Genomic DNA, 21,287 nt, shown 5'->3' with positions numbered 1-21,287 from the left:
AAATTAAATTGTCCAGATCTCAGAGACACGTTATGATCTGCCAGTCAAGCTGGATCATCTCAGTGAGTCTGAAAAACAGACTGTACAGCTTAGGCTGAGAATAGAGGCATGTGTTCTGATTTTACAGAGAAATTACAAAATCATCTTGTGGTTTGTTTGCATCCATATTATTTTAATATTTAATTATTTTCAATAGAAATCAAGTGCATTTAAGTTCTACTTAAAGGGATAGTTTTTAAAAATTTAAACCGTCATGATTTACTCACCCTCAAATTGTTCCAAACCTGTGTAAGATTATTTATTCCGCTGAACACAGAAGATATTTTGAAGAATGTTAGTAACCAAACAGTTGGCAGCCATTGACTTCCATATTATGAAAAAGAAAGAAATAGAGCTTACGCTGCTCCTATGCTGGAATGCCACTCTCTCGTGTACAACAGTTAGCAGAAGCTAGACTTTATGGTTTAAAAAAGTTTTAGATATGGATATTGTTCTTACAAAAACACATCGATTTGCTTCCAAAGCCCTTTATTAACCCCCCAGAGCCATGTGGAGTACTTTTTATAATGGATGGATGCACATTTTTGGCCTTCAAAATCTCAGCCCCCTTTCACTGCCATTATAAAGCTTGAAAGAGGACATTTTTTTATATATATATAACTCAGATTGTATTCATCTGAAAGAAGAAAACTATATACATCTAGAATGGCTTGGGGGTGAGTATTTTTGGGTGAACTTTCCCTTTTAAGATTTGAAGTCCACTAAAGGTACACATTTCAATACTGTTAAGCCCACTTCTTTTTCACACAAAGACTGTTCAAATAGAGTATTTTACTGATGCGGAGTAAGCTCTTTACACTGTGCGTGAGACTTTCAATTCATATACGTAAAACAAACAAACAAAAGTTCAGTGAATAGTAAAAAAAAATTGCACTATAAACCAGTGTGTTTACGAAAATGAAAATAAAATACCATTTTGTAACAATATGTAAGTTTTCGCCTCTAGAGGTCGCATTTTTAAAACTTGATGACGCTGTCAAGGAGAGTGGAGTAATGGCAGATGTGTTTACCCATGTTTAGTTAGTAGACCTCTAGAGGGAGCTGTGAGTCTGTATACCTTCTCTTTAATTCCTTGGTATGCATTATTGAATTCCATTTAAGCGTTATGCAGTTACATTTAAGACCCATCTTAAGTTTCATTCTAAGTCATTTGTGCCGATTTGCATGAAAAATTCATGCATACGAAATATTTAGACTGTTTGTCATTCACTCTGTGCTTATTTTATTGTTCTTGGCAGTCAGTACAAAATAATGGGCATACTAAAAGTCTGTTTAAAACTAGGAACATAGGAAGTGGTTAACAAAAGAGTTTCTTAAGCCACAAAGGTAGAGCCAAACACTGTTTCCCTTGTGAAAAGGCAAGCAGAAGAGGAATGCTGTACAGGAAAAATCCATGTAGAAAACACCAGCAGTTATCAAATACACGACTTTGATGTTCACAGAAATCTGTGATGAAGGCTATCTGGCAGGAGTAAGGAAAGGGGGAAAAAGGAAAAAAAAAATAAAGAGAATTAACTGCAGAACTGGGTTGGTTGGCACAATTTTCATTCTTTTCATTTTACGTCCTTGGTGGGAGAAGTGTTGATGTAAGCCAACAATGTGCAAATGCAAAGTCAAGGAACATTTAACCTGCATTTATTTGTTTGTGACAAAATAATGCCAATTAACCCTATAGGGAATTAATAATGATTTAATAGCATTTTTAACCATAATTGTATCTTTTAACATTTTTTCAAAATATTTTACAGCTAAATTACACCAACTTTTAAACGTTTGAGATTAGTAAGATTTTTGAATGGTTTTAAAAGAAGCCTCTTATGCCCACCAAGTCTAAACTTATTTGATTTAAATAATAACTCTGATCAAAATTAGAGAACATTTAGAGATACCTCCAAATTATTGGCGTTAATCTGGCACCTGGGGCTAATTTCCTTAATTGTCTGACAAACCCTGTTTAACTGGCAGAATTCCTCTAATTTTCACTGAGACTGCAATATGGCTGGCCACTCTAAGGTGACTGAATCCCTGGAGGTTGTCCAGATGAAGGCCCAAGGGAAGACCCTTTCAGTCATCGCAATAGAAGCTGGTCATTCCAAATCTGTGATTTCTCAAATATTGCAGCTTTACAATGGCACTAATTAGTTCAAGTCCCCCCAAAAGACTGGTCGTCCATCTAAGACAAATGCACGAAAGGACAGGATAATGTAGAGATTCTCAATGGGCAATCGGTCCAACACTACAGCTGGAATTGCTCGCCAGCGCTGAGCAGGGTATGGATCTGTCTCGGCACATTTAAGTTGGACTAAAAGTGCACTCTGCAGTGGCCAAGCCTCTCATCAGCAAAAAGAATCAAAAGCCTAAGCTCACCTTTCAAACTGGGGAGAGACTGAAGCCCAAGTGTGTAAAGAAGTCAGTAAAAGGTGGAAGAGGAGTCATGCTTTGGGGAATGTTTTGTGCAGCAGGAGTTGAGCCTCTTACACCGTTACATGGAAGGGTGAATGCAAATGTTTATCAGAAGAACCTCCTTCAGCAACATGCGGTAACTTCCCTGCAAGCATCTCCCAATCAGTCATGCAAGACAATGCCCCTGTCACACTGCAAAACAGGTAAAGCAGTTCCTTGAAGCTGAAAACATTGAAATAATCAAATGGCCGGACCTGATACCTGATCTAAACTCAACTGAAAATCTGGCTAAGAAACCCACCGCAGTTACCACACTATGGAAGAAGAGTGGACCAAGATCACAGCAGCTCAGTGTGAGAAACTAGTGATGTCCTGTGGCTGCAGCAAGGGCCTCTAATTTCTGACAGCTGTAACCCTCCAAAATTTTAGTTGTACTTTTCTTTCGTGCTACAGTGGTTACCGGTCTCTAATTTTGATCAGTGTTTCCACTAAATAAAGGTCATTGAAATGCCTTGGTTATTTTGTCAAGCATGTTAGTAATAACAGTGGTATGTATACCCACAGCTAATATTCCTTCAAACTGAGTTATGAAGATTAACAATATTTCAGAAAAAAATCAAGTATTTATAGACTGTTCTCTAATTTTGATCTCCACTATGTGTATATAATGTAATTGCTATAGAATACTCCCAATAAGCGTCTTGAAGAGTAGGCCTGCAAATCTCATTCACAAGAAACTACATCCAGTTTTTCTGCTAAATAAAAGTTCTTCCTTTTTATTTGGATGACTGGTTTGTTCTAATCTTTAGCAGACGTCTGAAAATCTCTACCACATTTCTTTGTTTTTAATTTGGAGAGAAGTCTGTGAATGTTTAATGCTTTAGCCAAATGGTGCCACACAAAAACTTAGACAGAAACAAAATGCAAATTGAACAGCTCAAGTGGGTCACCTGGAAACATTTGTGTGCGGAATTGTTTTCTTCTGTTTTGTTATAGTACATAATATACCATCCTGCTTGAATTTTAATTTTCTGGAAAACCAAATAAAATTTCCCATTTAACAACATATATGTATATATACTATGAAACTAAATGTAAACAAGCAAAACTGCCCTCCTAGCATAAAACTATTTTGTAATGCATGCTGTTGTCAGCTCAAACAGCATTTTTATATCAGCATTTCACCAAAAAAAAAAAAAAAATAACATTATGACCTTTTTGTTTTGCAGGTGTTTTTTTTTTTGAGGGGGGGGGGTGGGGTAGGCAGATGTGTGAGACAATGTTATCTTAAGGAATATTACTCCAAAAGATGAAATCCATCCAAGATGTAGATTTGTTTGTTTGTTTCTTCATCAGAACAGATTTGGAGAAATGTAACCATTGCATCAGTTGCTCACCACTGGATCTTCTGCAGTGAATGGGTGCCGTCAGAAAGAGAGTCCAAACAGCTGATAAAAACATCATAATAATCCACACCACTCCAGTCCATCAAATGCCTTGTGAAGATAAAAGCTGCGTGTTTGTAAGACACAAATCCATCAAGACATGTTTTTAACTTCAAACCATTGCTTCTGCCCACAATATCTGGAGTTATAATAATATATGGAGCTTCTCCTCCATCTACAATATTGCTCTTTCCAGTGAAAAAGTTGTCTCGTCTGAATCAGGAGAGAAATATACACAGATCAAGCAGCATTTACAAGCCAAAACAGTTCTAAACAAATATGTTGGTGGATTTTGATGTGAGAGGACAACAGGGGATAGACTTTTTCATTGGAGGATTTTGGCCAGAAGTGATAGTTTAAACTTAAAACAAGATGTTAATTGATAGACTGGAGTTGTGTTGTGAAATATTGTGATGTTTTTATCAGCTGTTTGGACTCTCATTCGGACGGCAACAATTCAAAAAAAAGGAATAAACATTTACAAATTTATGTGATGCTAAATTTCTCCAAATTTGTTCCGATGAACAAACAAACTTTTCTGCATCTTGGACAGCCTGAAGGCAAGTACATTTTTAGGGTGATGATGTTGAAGGTGCTTTTTTTGGTGAAGTATTTCTTTGCTTACTTTGCCCAATAAATTTTAGCATAACATCTTTAAAATATACATATTTACTTCATATTGGAAATGTAAAGAAATGAAGAAACAGTTCTGTATCAACAAACTAAGCCTTTACTGTAAGAGGCTGCTCACATTTGAACAATAACATCCATTTAGTAGATTGCCAACTGAACCCAACTATGACTGAATGATTTCCTTTTCTTGTTCTTACAGTAGGTGTGTAGTGGATTGACATAACTGTAGCATTACTGAGCATGCAATACTTAGATTTTGCCTGTAGTCCAGAAATAGATGTTTGTAATAATATGCATATGTACATATGTACAAGGTCCATGGTAAATGAATTATCTTGAAAAAATATATATACGTATATCTTCAATCTGTTTCCTCTGGTCATGGTCATGGTCTTCCTGAAGATTAATGCAGTCTATTTCAAATCAGTTAGAAGGCAGTGGAAATGTGTGAGCCACACTGTGTCCATCGGTCATTCATCTGGTCTGCGAAATAAAAGAATTAAATATGAGCACTTATGTGTTACAGTTATTGTTTGGAATCAGAATAATACTAATAGTTCTGATTAGTTTGGCAATCTGCTATAAAAGTGTAAAGGCTATAGAAAAATACTCCAGGGTCTTTATATGTGTGTGTGTGTGTGTGTGTGTGTGTGTGTGTGTGTGTGTGTGTGTGTGTGTGTGTGTGTTTTCTTTGTCTGTCAAACCCCTATTATCAAAATATGTACTATTATTTTTAATAATTTGTTTAAATAAATGAAGCATTTCTTATTTTTGAATGTTTTATTTTCATTGATTTTTTTTTTTTCAATTATTTATTTTGAAAGTGACGTGACGTGTAGCCAAGTATACTCAGAATCTGTGCTCTGCATTTAACACATCCAAGTGCACACACACAGCAGTGAGCAGTGAGTAGTGAACACACACACACACACACACTGTGAACACCCACCCAGAGCAGTGGGCAGCCATGTGGAGCTCCCGTGGAGCAGCTGGGGGTTTGGTGCCTTGCTCAAGGGCTCCTCAGTCGTGGTAATGAGGGTGGAAGAGAATGCTGTACATTCACTCCCCCCACCTACAATCCTTGCCATTACTGAGACTCAAACCTACAACCTTTAACTCCAACTCTCTAACCATTAGGCCACAATGGCCCCATAATTTTAATTTCATGTGTTATATGAGTATAAATGTTAAAACTTTTATTTTTGGACCTTTTTTAGTTTTTCATCTCTTGCTGCGTACAACATTCAATCATATTTTATGTCCTGCCTAGGCCGTCTGATATTTTTGGAGAAAAATTAAGTGTGTGCTGAAGATAATAGCTGAAAAGCATCAGCAGTTAAATCAGGACAGGTAACAGGCTGAAGCCTCAATCAAGGAAGAAATATTAATAAAGCAAATACAAACCCAAATATCATACATCTGTTGTTAAGTATTAAAGGATGTACAGTATATGGCTATTAATTTATTTTTATTGTTGTTTTTGATATTGTGAACTCAATCAAATTTAATCATATACTTACATACATCCTCTTGGATTTCAAAGTTTTCGACAACTTGTAATCTGTAAGAGAAATTTAGATATTCCTTGGCTTAGATGCATAGTTTTGACATTTTAAGTCATAGCTTGTACAAAGCATACAAACATATAAACGTAAAATACAACAACATGAAATCAGTAACTATTCAAGATAACAGTAGGATAAAACATGAAGTTACCCCCAGTCTGATGATATTCTTGTTCTGTGAAGCTGACGCTGCAGCTTCTGTTGAGGAAACAGAATTAAATATGAAATTATATGCATAAGTGATGTCACATATTCAACAAATACTTTTTTTAATTTTATAATTCTCGCTTTTCATTACTTTCTTTAAAGGGCAGTAACAGATTAAGTGTGAGTACTTTGGTGACCTAATGATGATGAATGTTTTGAGAAAAATCAGTTTATTTCTGCTTCAGGTGGTTTCTGCTCCAGTGTTAATATTTAACAAGGCAGCATACATTAATAAATAATTAAATTTCCATTCTAAATCCATTTCATGCTATTAAGAGGCCTACAAAAATTGAACACTCGTAAAACATCTACAAAGATAAACTATTTCTTCTATTAGATTGCACAGCTGCAGCTTTCAATAGCTGTTAATTAAGAAGAATTATTTTATTAGCTATAGGGCTGATGGGAACATGTGCATCAGTCAATTAGATGGCTTTTTTTCTGAGCCTCCAAAGTGACTAGTGACATAAAACACTGAATTCACGGCACAAGTGAGTGCCTTAAAAAAACTGCATGCTCCAGCTGAGCAACCGACAGTGAGATGAATGGCTATCCTAATGGACATATACTGGACGATCTTAAAGAAAACAATTGTCAAGCCATTTCATTGGGTCTTTACATAACTGTTTACAGAACTCATACTAATACACAACCTATGCTAATTCTAGAGTAAATATATATCTCCTGAGAAATATTTGTGGTGATGGCTTGATTAGAAGGAACCTGCAAGAATAATCTGTACATTTGTGAGCAAGAGATCTCCATCATGGTCTGTTTTGAAACAGAGCCACATGAAAATAATGTAAAACCGTGAAAATCATTTTTAAAAAATATATTAATGATCCTTGTAAAAAGAGAACTTGAGTGTGAACTAAATGTAATGTTTTCAGACACTTAACTGCAGTTGAATGAAAATGTATTATAGTTTACATTAATTTCAATGCAGTTAGCTGAAATTTAGTGTGCTTTATTTGACCCAGTTAAGTAGGATATGAAATATATGTAATTTCATAATTACTTTTATTGTCTTCTGTTGGTTAAAGTGACCAACACGTAGTAAAATAAAATATACTTAAGTGCCATTTCTACTGAAAAGTGTGTCGTATTTAAATATATATGAAATTTCACATTTGAGATGTAGTTGTAATTTAATACATTTAAAATATACTAACTTGAAATGTAAAATTGAATAACAGACTACAGTAAAATGTATAATCAAGTATTTTACATGTGCTTTAGTATGTTAGTCAACACGTCAAAATTTAAAGCATGTTGAATTATTAAAGCATAATAATTTATAATTGCACTTCTAAGTAAAACTTTTAGTTGGATATTATTACAAAATGCACTTTTTAAAAAGTATGCTTGAATGTGTTAAGAAACAGTCATGAAAGTGTACCCTCTATTTTTTGGCACATTCAATACAATATTACAAAGTGGAAAAAGACTATTTGTTTTGATGATGATAAGAATCTTTTAAGATTCACTGTTGTTTTAGTGGTGCAACACCTTAACAACTGATTTCTACTGAGAATTTCAGTAAGGTGATAACATCATGCTGTGGGGCTGCTTTTCATCAGTGGGTACTAGCATATATTGCAAGTGGCCTTGTTTTGGCTTGAGTCTGATTTACTTAACCTGAATAACCTGGAGAGATTTTCTGGTACACATTTAGCCAAAAAGACTACATTAACTGCTGCAATGAAGTAATTTAAACTTTACATAGTTACTTGTTAAGTATAGTATTTTGTTTTTTTGAAAATGTGAGAAAATGTTCCACTATGAAAAAAAAAAAAAATCATACATTAAAATAAGTCGCTTTTCTCTTTGTGATACTTCAAGAACCCACATCATCATTAAACATCATTAAAAACTGGTTTACTTTCGTTTCTATTCTAAAAATTGATCACAAAATCTGATTTGTCATTTCATCTGATATTAATCATCCAACCCAACTTCTATAAGAACCAAAGGCTTTCTAGAGTTAGACATACACACCATCACAAATCAATACCAGATTGAGGTGCAGAACATTGTGCTGGCTGGAGGTCTTTCATCATGATGCAATACACAGAATCTTGCCAAGCCTTTGAAATCCCTGTTGAAAAAACCTGCATATGCTGGTTAGGTATGTTTTGAAGCATGGCAGCTGGTTTGAGATGGTTTAAGCTGCTCCTTAATTGGTCATGAGCTGTTTTAAGCTGGGCATGTGCTGGTCTTAAGATGGTCAGGTGCTGGTATTAAGTTGGTCCTAAGCAACTAGCTTCTGCTCAGGACCAGCTCATAACCAGCTTAAACCAGCTCATGACCAACTGGGCCAGCCTAAACCAGCTGCCATGCTTCAAAACCTGACCAGCATATGCTGTTTTTTTTTTTTTTCAAACGGGATTACTCAAAAATATGTTTGTCACTATACCTATCACAAATGTATGTCATCAAAAGCATCAGAACATGCTCAAATGCTATTTATGTCTACATTTAGGGAGGATTAGCATACCTTTCTCTCTAGGAGGCAGTAGGCAGTGAGTAGGATAAGAAATGCTCCACAGATGCAGACCACAATGAAGCCCAGTCTGTAGAAATCATCGCTGAAGGACCCCTGCGGATCTTGCCAGAATAATTCCACCGCAGACTCTTTCAAAGGACAAACATGTGGCTTTAATCGTTGCTGCAGGGATGTGTGTGTGTGTGTGTGTGAGAGAGAGAGAGAGCATGTGGGTGTTTGAAACAGCTTCACTAGTTGTACCTGTTTCTTTTTCCTGAAGCTGAATGTGTGAGTGTGTGTGTGTGTGTGTGTGTGTGTGTGTGTGTGTGTGCGTGTTTGTGTTTGTGTGTGTGTGTGTGTGTGTGTGTGAGTGTGTGTGTGTGTGTGTGTGTGTGTGTGTGTGTGTGTGTGTGTGTGTGCGCACATTCACCTGTGCTAGTGGTTAGCTGTGTTACAGTAGGGGGTAGATTGCTGCTGTACTCTTGCTCGCAGGTCCAGTTAAGAGAAGTGTTTGTGGTTGTGATGAGATGCAAGTAGAGGGACAGAACCTCCTCGACTCTTTGAAGTGCCTGAGCAGGAGACTCATTGTATTGCCTCTCGAATGCTACAGGGTCCTCCTGCAGAGAATGAGAGGGAAAATGTAAAAAAATGTTTAAAAAAAATATGTACAAGGGGATGGGGTGGATTTTAAAGGGACTGTTCACCAAAAAATTTAAATTATGTCATCATCTACTCAAACTCATGTTGTTCTAAAGCCATGAATCTCTTTTTTCAGCAGGACACAAAATAATAAAAAAAAAAAAAAAAGATTGTTATTGCTCACCAAGGCTGCATTTATCCATGCAAAATACTTTTGAATTTTAAATTGTCAAGAACGTAGCAAGTTTATAAATTAGGCTCATATGTTTCCTCCTTTGATCTGAAGGGGGAATCCCTATGATAAAATGTTGGAAATACATCTCAGAAGCTAAGTCATGAAAGATAAATTGTCTGTTCAGTTCATTATTAATTATCTTCAGCAAAGCCAGAGATAAGCGTGCTTTGCTTCACATGCTTTGCTTCATGCCATGATAGATTTATGTTTTGATGAAGAGGCTGCTGAAGGAGTTTCTGTCTCATGCCTCACTTGTGTGCATGCAGTTTCAGTTAGGATTGTCAATAAATCACTAATGGGAATAGTGACAGTAATTACTAATAGGAATCACTCCTTAATGGAAATAAAAAAGAAAGTATGTTGTAGTAGGTACAGAGATTGTAATAATGCCTATTTCATATTAGAAATATGTCAAAGTAACAGCATTACTTCTTTTTACTTCTGGTACTTGAAGCACATTCTCAAGCTGAATTTTTAAGATTTTTTTTTTCTTCAAATAAATGAAAATGACTACAAAATAAGTAAACCAATCAACAATGGCTAATAAGCTTACTAAGCTCAGTAATGTCCTCAAACATCTAGCTTTAAATTACTGCAGGGAATTTACTATAGATATATTACTCTCATGACAAGAATGTCTGTGAGCAGATTTGAGCACAGATATGTGCTTGAGTGATGTTTGTGAATACAGTTCATCAACAAGTCAGTTTTAGCCTTTCATGTTGTAATCTAGCAGTATTACATGGAGAGCGCTACCAACTCCAGACACCTTTTTGAAATCTGAACCCTATGCATTTAAAACTGTTTGTGGTTTCACACATACAAACATACTTGAAGTGCCTCTGCGATTTATGTAAATTCCAATTGTGTAGAGAAAAAAATCAAGCAAACCTGCCATATCAGACAGTCAGTGGAAATGTAGGCCTTCAAGTTCCTCTGACTAGCATCCTGAAAACCATTTAAGGTAACACTTTACAATAACATGAAGAAATATTTATTAACGCAATAGTCAATATATGAACTAACAATGAACAAAACTTTTACATCATTAATTAACCTTGGTTGGTAAATGTGAATTTCTACAATTTACCAACAGATTTTTACTGTTACATGTTGGATATGTTTGACAGTTGCACTTTTACCATAATTATTAAATGCTATAAAATGGCAGATAACACCTTACATGAAGATTGCATGTTTTAATAGTTAATGCAATGAACAATAGTCTTCTTTTACAGCATTTTGTAACACCACGCCAGCACAGGGAGCCCTGGCCAAAGGACTGATTGTGTGCTGCTCCCTCTGCTTCCTCTGTGATCATTTCCTGTTTGGCTGCTATATAGCTAAACACAGACTTTCACTCATTGCAAAGTATTGCCAGATTAACTGCCTTACCGAGCATTTTTCCATTTTTGCCTGTCTGTCTAGTGTATGATTCTGCCTGATTATCCATTTTTCTATTGTCTGGATTATACCTTTATTTTGGTTGTGTTGATTGGACTGATGACTATGTTTGGACCTTTGCCTTTTAGATTACCCCTGTGTATGTTGACGGATTGGACTGCTATTGCGGTTTTGACCTTCTGCCTGCCTTCACATTTCTATCTAAATACTGTAAACCTCCCCATATGGATTCTAATGCAGCCTTAGCCTCATAGTTACACATTAATTAAGTAAAGGTAAATGGACAGTCATTAATGTTTAATGCAGCTCAGAGGTGGCATGAATGTACACTGCAAATGCAAATGCATAAATATTGTTATGAGATATGAGCTTTAAATACACTATTTTAAATAGAAATATGAAATGATTTATATATATATATATATATATTTATATATGGTCTCTCCCTATTTAATTTTTGATTATATCCCATGAATAATTCACTGCAATGCACTCTCATTTTTCTTCCCAAATCTTCACAGCTCGTTCGTGGTTTTTCACATTTTTTGTTAATCATTTTACTTTTTCTCCTCTAATCCCTATTAACAATGTGTAATGGAATGTTTCTAAAGCAGGTTAATACAATATTTATTGTCTGTCAAAATGATGGAGATGACTTATTAATTAATAATATTAATATTATGAAATATTATCATTCAATATTCCAGTTAATGAACAATTTTGGTTAAACCAACGTATGTTACATAATGTAGACATATGTATATTACATTTAACATGTCTTCTGGGGTTATTCATGGTCTGTTGAAAGTAATTTGTTAATGGGTTTAGACTTTCAATGTTTGATGGTTAAATGAGAATGATGTCACCTCATTGTACCCATCTCATTGTAACCATCAATGCCAATAAAAAAAGATTTCAGAGTTTTTTAGTGTAATTAAAACTTATTGTAAAGTGTTATCAATTCATTTACTAATCTTAAAGTAACCTGGAGATCCATAACTAAAGTGAGGCTCTTTGTCCCTGGGTTGGAGATATGTGAGTGTGAGTGCACACACACCTCCAGTTCCTCGTTCAGTGAAGGTATGCAGTGGTGGGAGTAGATGTTGAGGATGAGGTTCTGTATGGAGAACACTGCTTGAGCACTTCCTGAGTCCCGCACGTATTTGAAGTGGACATTAAACAGTTCAAGCACCCTTGGTAGAGTAGCCTTCACATAACACACCATGCTCTAAAAGACAAGGGAGATAAATGAGCAAGCAGCCGGTCAGAGAAACCTGGAGAACAAAACCTGGCACTTTGCTTTCAAAAGAGATCAGGCAGTTGGCTTTGGTTTTGCTGGCTGGTGTTTTTGTAGCTGGTTTGGTGAATCTGTGACTGAATAGATATCAACACAATGCACTTTGTGAATTATTTTCTGTAAGATGGTATCATTGGCCTAAAATAGAGCCTAAACCAAAGTTCAGAAGTTCAGACTGTCTTCAGAAAAAAAGACAAAGCACTTACATCTAAGAACTTCATCAATGAGCACCTAATCTAAAACACGCCTCAGACTTCCAAAGCCAGATTCAAAACAGAAGACTTTGGAATAGAAGCTTGTATTATGGAGAAAAAAAAAAAACTTTTTTAACAGAAAGCAGAGGGGCCCTCTTACCAGGTGTTTTCTCTCAATGAATGTATATGTAATTGAACAGCCATTCCGCAACTGGTTACTGATCTGAAGAGTAAAAAGACAAGAGATGACAAGTTAAGAGACAGAGGTGTTACAATTGAAATCAAAGGAAGACTCCATGATGCTTTAATGTGATCTGGTTCCTCACCAGTTGTTTTAGTTGAAGCAGGTGGTCCATAGTGATGGCATGTTTGCAAGGACCAGGGATGTCCATCATGGAGAGGGGAACACACAGTAGCATGAGAACACACACATTCTTCCCCTATAGTGGCAAGCAAAGAAAAACACACATGCACTCACAGATGTTTGGTTTTCTATAATCGGGGGACTTTTCTATACTCTAAACATAATAGTACCCCTCACATAAACCATTTTGCATTATTGATTTTGTCAAGAAAATATAATTTTTTATAATTTTTTTAATATGAATTTATTTTTTAAAATATTAATTTATTAGGGCTGTCAGTCGATTAAAATCTTTAATCTGATTCATTACGGGGTACTGCGATTAACTATTGCAAACTAAATTTGGCTGTGCAAATACCCCCAAACGATAATTTAAACCTATTATTGTATTAAATGATTGTTTACACTGGCATTACATAAAGTATGGAACATAAAAGAAGATAATTTGAGAAACATGTCAGTATTTTTTGTTCATGCAATGAAAGTCACTAGCGACCAAAACAGCTTAGTTACCAAAGTATTCAAAATACCTTCTTTTATGTTGTGCAAAAGAAAGTAAGTCATTCAGGTTTGAAATAAATAAATAATATGTGAGGGAATAAATAAATGAAATGATACTCTAAAGAAGAAACTAAAACTACCAGCAGATGGCGGTAAATGTCTTTATGAGTCGATTCGTTCAAATGGCTGATTCATTCAGGAATGAAGTAAAGTGCTCTCTTTATGAATGTGCCTTTGAATCATTGATTCACACGATTTGTTCAAAACGAGGATTCATTCTGACAGTTCGGCTTTGTAGTTAACTTTTTCGCTGGCAGAATTGAACAAAACTATTTTAAATTTTGAACAGTATTACCTTTTTTTTCCTGAACTGTTGTATACAATCACATTTGCACTCAGTTGCTTTGTGACAAAAACGGCACTCGTGTCATATTGCCCTCCCTGCTCGTGTGATATAGCTTATCATATATAAATATCAAAACACATACAGGGGCATTTTTTCCCCAGTATCTTGCATTTTAAGGGGCATACTGCATTTATGGAGTTGTTGTCCTGCATCATATTTATCAATAGTAAATTTCATGAAATGTAAGATGACATTCAAGTTTGGGGGCGGGGCCAGTGCGTTAACTGCGTTAAAATATTTTAATCGCGTTATTTTTCATAATTAATTAAGTTAACGCGTTAAACTGATAGCCCTAGAATTTATAAATCTACATTTTCATTAAATATGAATGGGATATAAATATTAAATAAAAACTCAATACATGAATAGAAATGGTGAGAACACTTCACTATTTTCTTCTAACTGCTGTCATCAAAAACTTTTCTTGCAGGTTGGACTCACTGCTGGAAAGTTAAAATGAAGAATTACTTTTTTTTTTTTTTTGCCAAGTATATGCCACTGGCAACGGTCTTCACTCACTATCAATATATATTTTCTCTTTCTTTCTCTCTTTCTTTCTTTCTTTCTTTCTTTCTTTGTTTCACTCTCTATCTCTCCCTCCCTGTCAGCACTGCATCCTGGTGCTTTTGTTATTTCTGCATAGTGTTACTTATTTTTTACATTTCTTTTGATGTATTTTTTATTATTATTATTATTATTAGAGGCACTGAATGCCATAACTTTAACAACCGGCATACACTAAACAATAACTTGAAATTAATGTGAACATTTCTCCAAAAGAAACATCTCTGAGAACATGCCAGAGAAATGCATACCACTTCAGCACCACTAAATCATGTTAACATGTCAAAAGAATATAGTACTCCAGAAAATGAAATGCAAAGTAAAAATGTATGCAGTGTAAAACAAAACAAAACAAAAAATTAAAAAACATTGCTGCTTCAAATCAATAAGACAGGGTGTTTCCAGCTTTTAGAAGGACCACATGTTCCACTGATGAGCTTCAAACCTACCTTGGTTTTGTAGAAGTGAAGGAGTGTAGGGTTGTTCATCTGGCTCACCAATCCAGCAGGATAAGTTTACAATCCTCAGTTAGATGCATTTGAGCAGATCCAGGTGATGTTTTGCTGTGCAGAGTTAAAGCAGAAAAGACAGAAAAGCTCATAAATGAATCGATCCACCATCAAAATGAAAGTGCACTGACCCAGACTTTGAATTTAAAGCACATTCAGAATTGGGACTCTCTCTGTCCCTCCCCTTCACCCCCTCCTTGTCTTTTTCATTAGCTTCTCCGCCTTTTCATGCCCACACCTCTCTCTTTTTCTTGCGTTCTCATGTTTCATAATGGGTTTATGAAAGCAAGGCTTCCTGCTCAATGTCTTTTTCAATTTAAAATCTTGGCATGCATATGTATTAAACATGATGCAAGGACTTATTTTATTTTAGACTCATGAATGATCTTTCTCTATACCTCACACAAGCCTCCTGTTACTCCTATTAGAGATCTATTATGGTTCCTAGAGCTATACCTTTTTGTGATCAAAGTTCTGACACCATTTTATGGGCTTTGTTTTATTTTATTTTTTCTTTTGTGTGTGTGTGCTGATGGTCAGATGTTCCCCTTTGTTCTTGGGATAGATTTGTACCTTCTGAAGCATGCTGAGAGACATCTTAACATGTTAACTGTCAGAGCAAAAGTCATTGCTCTCAAGAGAGGAAAACAGACTGTGTTCTCCACAGGCTTCGTTAAGATTAAAGAGTGAGGTGTCAATCATAAATGCTTTTGAGCTGGAATTTTCCAGTGTTCATTCTCACAAAAATCCAGGAGACATGAAAAGACAGTTGTCTTCTAATGGAAGTACACAATCTGTGTTCAAAATTTTGGGTTCAGTAAGATTTTTAAATATTTTTAAAAGTCTCTTAAGCGCTAATGCCATTTTTTATTATTAAAAAACAACAAAAGCAAAAAAAAGAAAAAAAAAGAAAAAAAAAAGTTGTATTCAATTTGAATATATTTTAAAATGTAATTTATTCCTGAAAAGCTGGATTTTCATCATCATTACTCCAGTCTTCAGTGTCACATGATCCTTCAGAAATCAATCTAATATGCTGATTTGCCCCTCAAGTAACATTTCTTATGATTATCAATGTTGAAAACAGTTATGCTGCTTCATATTTTTGTGGAAACTTTGATATATTTTTTTTCCCAAGGTTCTTTGATGTAGCATTTATTTGAAATATAAATCTTTTGTAGTACATTTTTTACAATCAAGTAGAGATTAAAGATTTTTTTATGATCAATTTATTTCATACTTGCTGAATAAAATAATTAGTTTCTTAAAAATTCTTATGGAAAACTTTTGAATGATAAACTTTTATTCATAATTCATAACTTAATTACTTCAAATAGTCAAAATTTTCCTATAGATGATTACTTCTTGCTGCCTGGTGTGACAAATTCATCATTACATTATTATTTTTAAGGACTCGTCCAAGTACAAGGCTTAAGCTTAGTCCCAGACTAAATGTTTTAAATGGAAGCAAATTGAACTGATATGACATAACATATAACGTAACGTAACATAATGTAACGTTCTGGAATCCCCTGACCTAGGACAAATGGTTTGGAGGAAGGATATGCCCGGTTTCAAAAACAAGCTTAGTCCAAGACTAGAACACATGTTTTAACTGAAATCAGCTTACGCAGACATTATAATATAATATAATAAATAACAATTTATTTCTATTATTTTTTATTTTATTTTATTTTTTTGTTCTGCAGCATTCATTTTCAGTTTTGCAAATAAATAGGATGCAGACTGCTGTGTTAAGCACTTCTGAGCATGAGATGAGCAGATCATATGTCTTGCATCTGTGCCTGATCTAAGGACAGACTGATCTGGGGCACTGAAGTTATCAGTTTGCAAACAAAAGACACATTTGGTTCTTTACTTTGACTTTGAACCCAACCATTTTTTAGGACATTAGTATGTACAGCTTACTGCTCGTTCACAACTAATAAATTACTCTCAACAATATTTGAACTGGTGATATGACCAACAATAAACTGGTGGTGAGATCTCTGACCTGATCAAAAGCTAGGAATGACTGACTGAGGTTATCTACTATTAAACTCTTTCATGAATGCAGCTGCCTTAAGGGAAAGAGAATGTAAATGTTATGTATTATTACATTTTAAAATGATTTGGATAAACCTTTCCTTGATATTTTTCTGGAACGCTTCTTTGAAAATGGAATATGCCTTTGGGAATGTCACATACATGGACTAAACACCATATCTACCATCTAGTTTGAAATATTTACAGAAATCAGCACTAGCTTCTTTTAAATTCAGCTGTGTAGTCATTTAAGAGGGTTCTGAGACCTCAGATGTGTCTTTGTTTGACCTGTATTTTTTTGGTGGGGGGGTTTAAGTACATGAACAATAGAAGGATGTTGTGGATGAATCCTCAGTGTCTGCCTGTTTGGTGACACCGGGGCAAATTTCATTAGATTTGTCTTCATATGACTCATATCATTACTGTTTTTCAGAGTTTGCTTTTGTGTTTTTTGAAAAAAAAAAAATGCTTGTCAAAGCAAATCATTATCTTTTGGTTTCACATTTTTCTGCATTTGGCATTCTTGCATTTCACCACACAACGTTTTCCTCTATTTAAGTTTCAGTCTTACTGTCTGGTGGAAATGATGACATGTAATACACAACCCAGTTTTAACCAGAGAAAATACATTGTTCTTGTCCAGATGTAGGTATTAATATTTCAAAATTAGCTGTGAATCATATAGTATGTCAATCAAATGACAGTGACAAAAGTACACCACGCAAATACATTTTCTCCGGTAAGACTAGCAATGCATAATCAAACGTCTGTCTATGACCTATATACACTTTCATCAGAACAGGTTCCCCAGCATATTTTGTTGAACGTTTTTTATTTTCTCCTGTGTGAATCAGTGGATGTACATTGGATGCAGGTCCTCCACTGCTCCGTAGATCAGGCTTTTAGACCTGCCACTGCTCCACAGTCCATGCCATGAGCCATCCTTCCCCGTTTCCACCTCCACTCCACCACCGTTCTGGACTTTTTGAGTTTTGTTTGGGTTGGGGTGGGTGGTACGTTAGAGGGGGGGATATGTCATGCTAGTTTTTGGGATTTGTTTCTTGTTTAGGTTTTCTTGTCTTTTATTTAGTATTTTCTTGTCTTTTATTTAGTATTTTCTTGTCTTGGTCATGCCTTGTCATGTGTTTCCTTTGCCCTGCCGTGTGGTCCTTTTGTTCTTGTTTCTTGATCTCATTTGGTCCTCTGTATAGCCCCTTTCACACTGCGATTCCGGCAAATACACGGGTAATGTGTCCCGGCATTTGTACCCAGGTTGCTAGATTTTGCACTTTCACACTGCCAGTGATTACCCGGAATATGTGCGTGCGTTCACACACAACCCGTAAAGGTCCCGTGAAGACACGTGATATCAGGGTGTGACGTGTAATGTACGAGTCGAAAACGCTAGGCACGTTAACTTTCACTGAAGCTGATGAACGATCTCAGCTTCAGCGCGGAAAGTAAGGAACTAACTTATCTCTGCTTCGTTAGAGTTTGCGCATATTTTTTCGTCGCGAACGTTGACCTGCCTTCAAAACACGCTAAAAGAGTCGTGCGATAACGCGCGTCATCACTACGACACGGCATTAGATCTGGCTTTTGTTCACACAGCGCTCGTTCCGGGACTGAACCCGGCAATGTTACTAGGTCCCCGACCTGGGATCAATCCCGGAATCAATCCCGGGACGTGTCTGCTTTCACACAGAAGTCGACCCGGCAATGTTCCAACAATCTGCACAGTCCCACTTCAAGTCTAAGAAAGGGGCTTATGTGTGACAATCTCATTTGTTGGATTGTATCATGTGACCCCTTTGTTTGATATAAATAGCCCTCATGTTTCATTGTCCCTGGTCTAGCTTTGTTCATGTACCGCTGTTGGTGAGTTATATCCATGTTAAGTTCATGTTTATTCCATGTCAAGCCATGTCAAGTATTTGTTTGCATATACATTTTTATGATAAATGAAACTACACTTCGTTTCTTACAACACTCGCCTCCAGTGGAATTATTACATTGCTCTAATTACAGGAATAATATTATAGAGTCATATTTTATGGATCATAAATGTTAGTAGTTTTTCAAAATGTAAATGCTTAGTATTTCTATGAGTAAAGAAATGCATTTAGCTAAATACATGTGCTATATTGCATATATTTATATTTTTACTTGACCTGTCTACATGATAAGAAAGAATGAAAGGAGCTAGAGAAATAATTCAACATCTCCTATATTATTGGATGGTATGAAGAAAAACAGACTGGACGTGTGCAAGACAATATGACAACATTTATAGGATGCATTAAGGAGGAGCCCAAACTACACTCAATGACCAAGTGATGCTGACATAATAATGGTCCATGATATTGACACAAAGTGTAATAAACATTTCTTTGTGACTGTATATATAGTTCTCAAGTTGGAAAAGATGTTTAGTTCCCACTTTAAGTGAACCATAGTTCCCAGGACATCTAGGCTACAAGATGGATTAAAATGCTGATAAAGACTAGAAAAGATGAGGCATAAACACATGACAGTATGACTGAAATGTTAAGGTGTTTAAAAATAAATAAAACACATTTATTCCGTGGCACTTAACAAAATAATGTGCCGCCTAATTGGTTTCACATAGGAGCCAATGGCTCCTTAAGTGATTTTTTTTTGTCTGGAGCCCTGATATGATAATATCTTATGAGTCAATAAATATAGTATGATGTGGACATCTGTTATAGCTGATATAATCTCTTTCAAAACGTACAGCAGCTAAAGAATGTGCATCAGGCATGGAGGGAGAGAAAGAGAAAATAGAGAGACCAAGTAGTGATAAAATCTGTAGCTCCTGCTGAGGAAGGCATCTTCAGCGTGACTGAAACAGCAGGAGATCACATCTTGCATTCCATTTCACAGCCTTCTCAACAGAAACGCTGCAAGACAAACATGTTTCTAAACACGCACAGACTGGGAGAGAAAACATCAAAAATAAGAAGCAGGGCACGTCTTCATGCTCTAGCATAATGAATATGTTCTGTGGTTGTTCACCACTCCCGGGCTTTTGTAAAAGCTTCCAGAGTAGAGTTCATTATGGGACAGATAGTGAGGATGGTCAAAAGGGGTAAACGTCCATCCTGAAATTCAGTTGGCCTCATATGCGCCTCATATGCTTGTTTGGATTGTGATGATCTGAAAGGTGAAAGAAGTGTTGCCAACTAAAAACTAAAGTTGGCAACTAAAGTTGTTTTTGGTTTATTCAGTGTTCAAAGTATTCACACATTGTAGGACACTAATAAATACCCATAAAAGCAGTTCATACCACATCTTAAAACAGTATCAGTCAGTTGTACATTGTGGTTACAATAGTGGAAAATTTGAATTCAAGTGGATTTCTTGGATATGGGTTTTGTTTATCATTAGTACAGATTGTTTGTTTTATATAACTTTAAATATATATGTGACCCTGGACAAACAGTCTTAAAGGGTTAGTTCACCCAAAAATTAAAACTAGTCCATAAATTACACATCAGGTGTATATGACTTTCTTCTTTCAGACGAATCCAGTCGGAGTTATATTAAAAATTGTCTTTGATCTTTCAAGCTGTTTAATGGCACTCAGCAGGTGTTGCATGCATCAGTCCAAACAAAGTTAAATAAAAAGCGCCAATCCATAAAAAAACCGGGGGGTGAACAAAGGCCTCCTGTAGCGAATTGATGCGTTTTTGTAAGAAAAATATCCATATTCAAAACATCACAATCACTTTAATATAGCTAATCTTAATGTAGGCTAATTTTCATTTTTGGGTGAACTTACCCTTTAAGTCACTGGGGTATATTTGTAGCTATAGCCAAAAATACATTGTATGGGTCAAAATTATAGATTTTGCCAAAAATCATTAGGATATTAAGTAAAGATCATATTCCATGAAGATATTTAGTAAATGTCTTACTGTAAATATATTAAAACTTAATTTTTGATTAGTAATATGCATTGCTAAGAACTTCATTTGGACAACTTTAAAGGCGATTTTCTAATAATTTGATTTTTTTGCACCCTCAAATCCAAGATTTTCAAATTGTTGTATCTTTGCAAATCATACATCAATGGACAGCTTATTTATTTAGCTTTCAGATGATGTATAAATCTCAATTTTGAAAAATTTACCCTTATGACTGGTTTTGTGATCCAGGGTCACATATTATATAACTATGATATATTATATAACTATAAGAAATATATATGATATAACTATAAATGGTTTTAAAACTTTTTTATAACAAGTCCAAAGTGTGTGTCTTTTTGAGTTAATTTTTTCAATGCTGTATTAATACACATTCAGTT

At 35.4% G+C, this 21,287-nt stretch overlaps 1 protein-coding gene across 1 annotated transcript; it reads right to left on the bottom strand.

The window, feature by feature from the left end:
• Positions 1–4,620: 4,620 nt before the first annotated feature.
• LOC122134339 lies at positions 4,621–15,216 on the bottom strand. Its single transcript, XM_042762637.1, has 9 exons — positions 14,852–15,216; positions 12,894–13,007; positions 12,728–12,790; positions 12,134–12,304; positions 9,229–9,415; positions 8,811–8,947; positions 6,258–6,304; positions 6,062–6,102; positions 4,621–5,024 (listed from the first exon to the last, which is right to left on the bottom strand). The coding sequence occupies exons 1-9, from the start codon at positions 14,888–14,890 to the stop codon at positions 4,969–4,971; spliced, it is 855 nt and encodes a 284-aa protein (XP_042618571.1). The 5' UTR covers positions 14,891–15,216; the 3' UTR covers positions 4,621–4,968.
• Between the last annotated feature and the right edge of the window lie 6,071 nt (positions 15,217–21,287).

The sequence above is a fragment of the Cyprinus carpio genome, chromosome A8, assembly GCF_018340385.1.
Source record: "Cyprinus carpio isolate SPL01 chromosome A8, ASM1834038v1, whole genome shotgun sequence".
Lineage (NCBI taxonomy): Eukaryota > Metazoa > Chordata > Actinopteri > Cypriniformes > Cyprinidae > Cyprinus > Cyprinus carpio.
The sequence above is the reverse complement of the archived record's forward strand: the minus strand, read 5'-3'. Positions and strand labels throughout refer to the sequence as shown.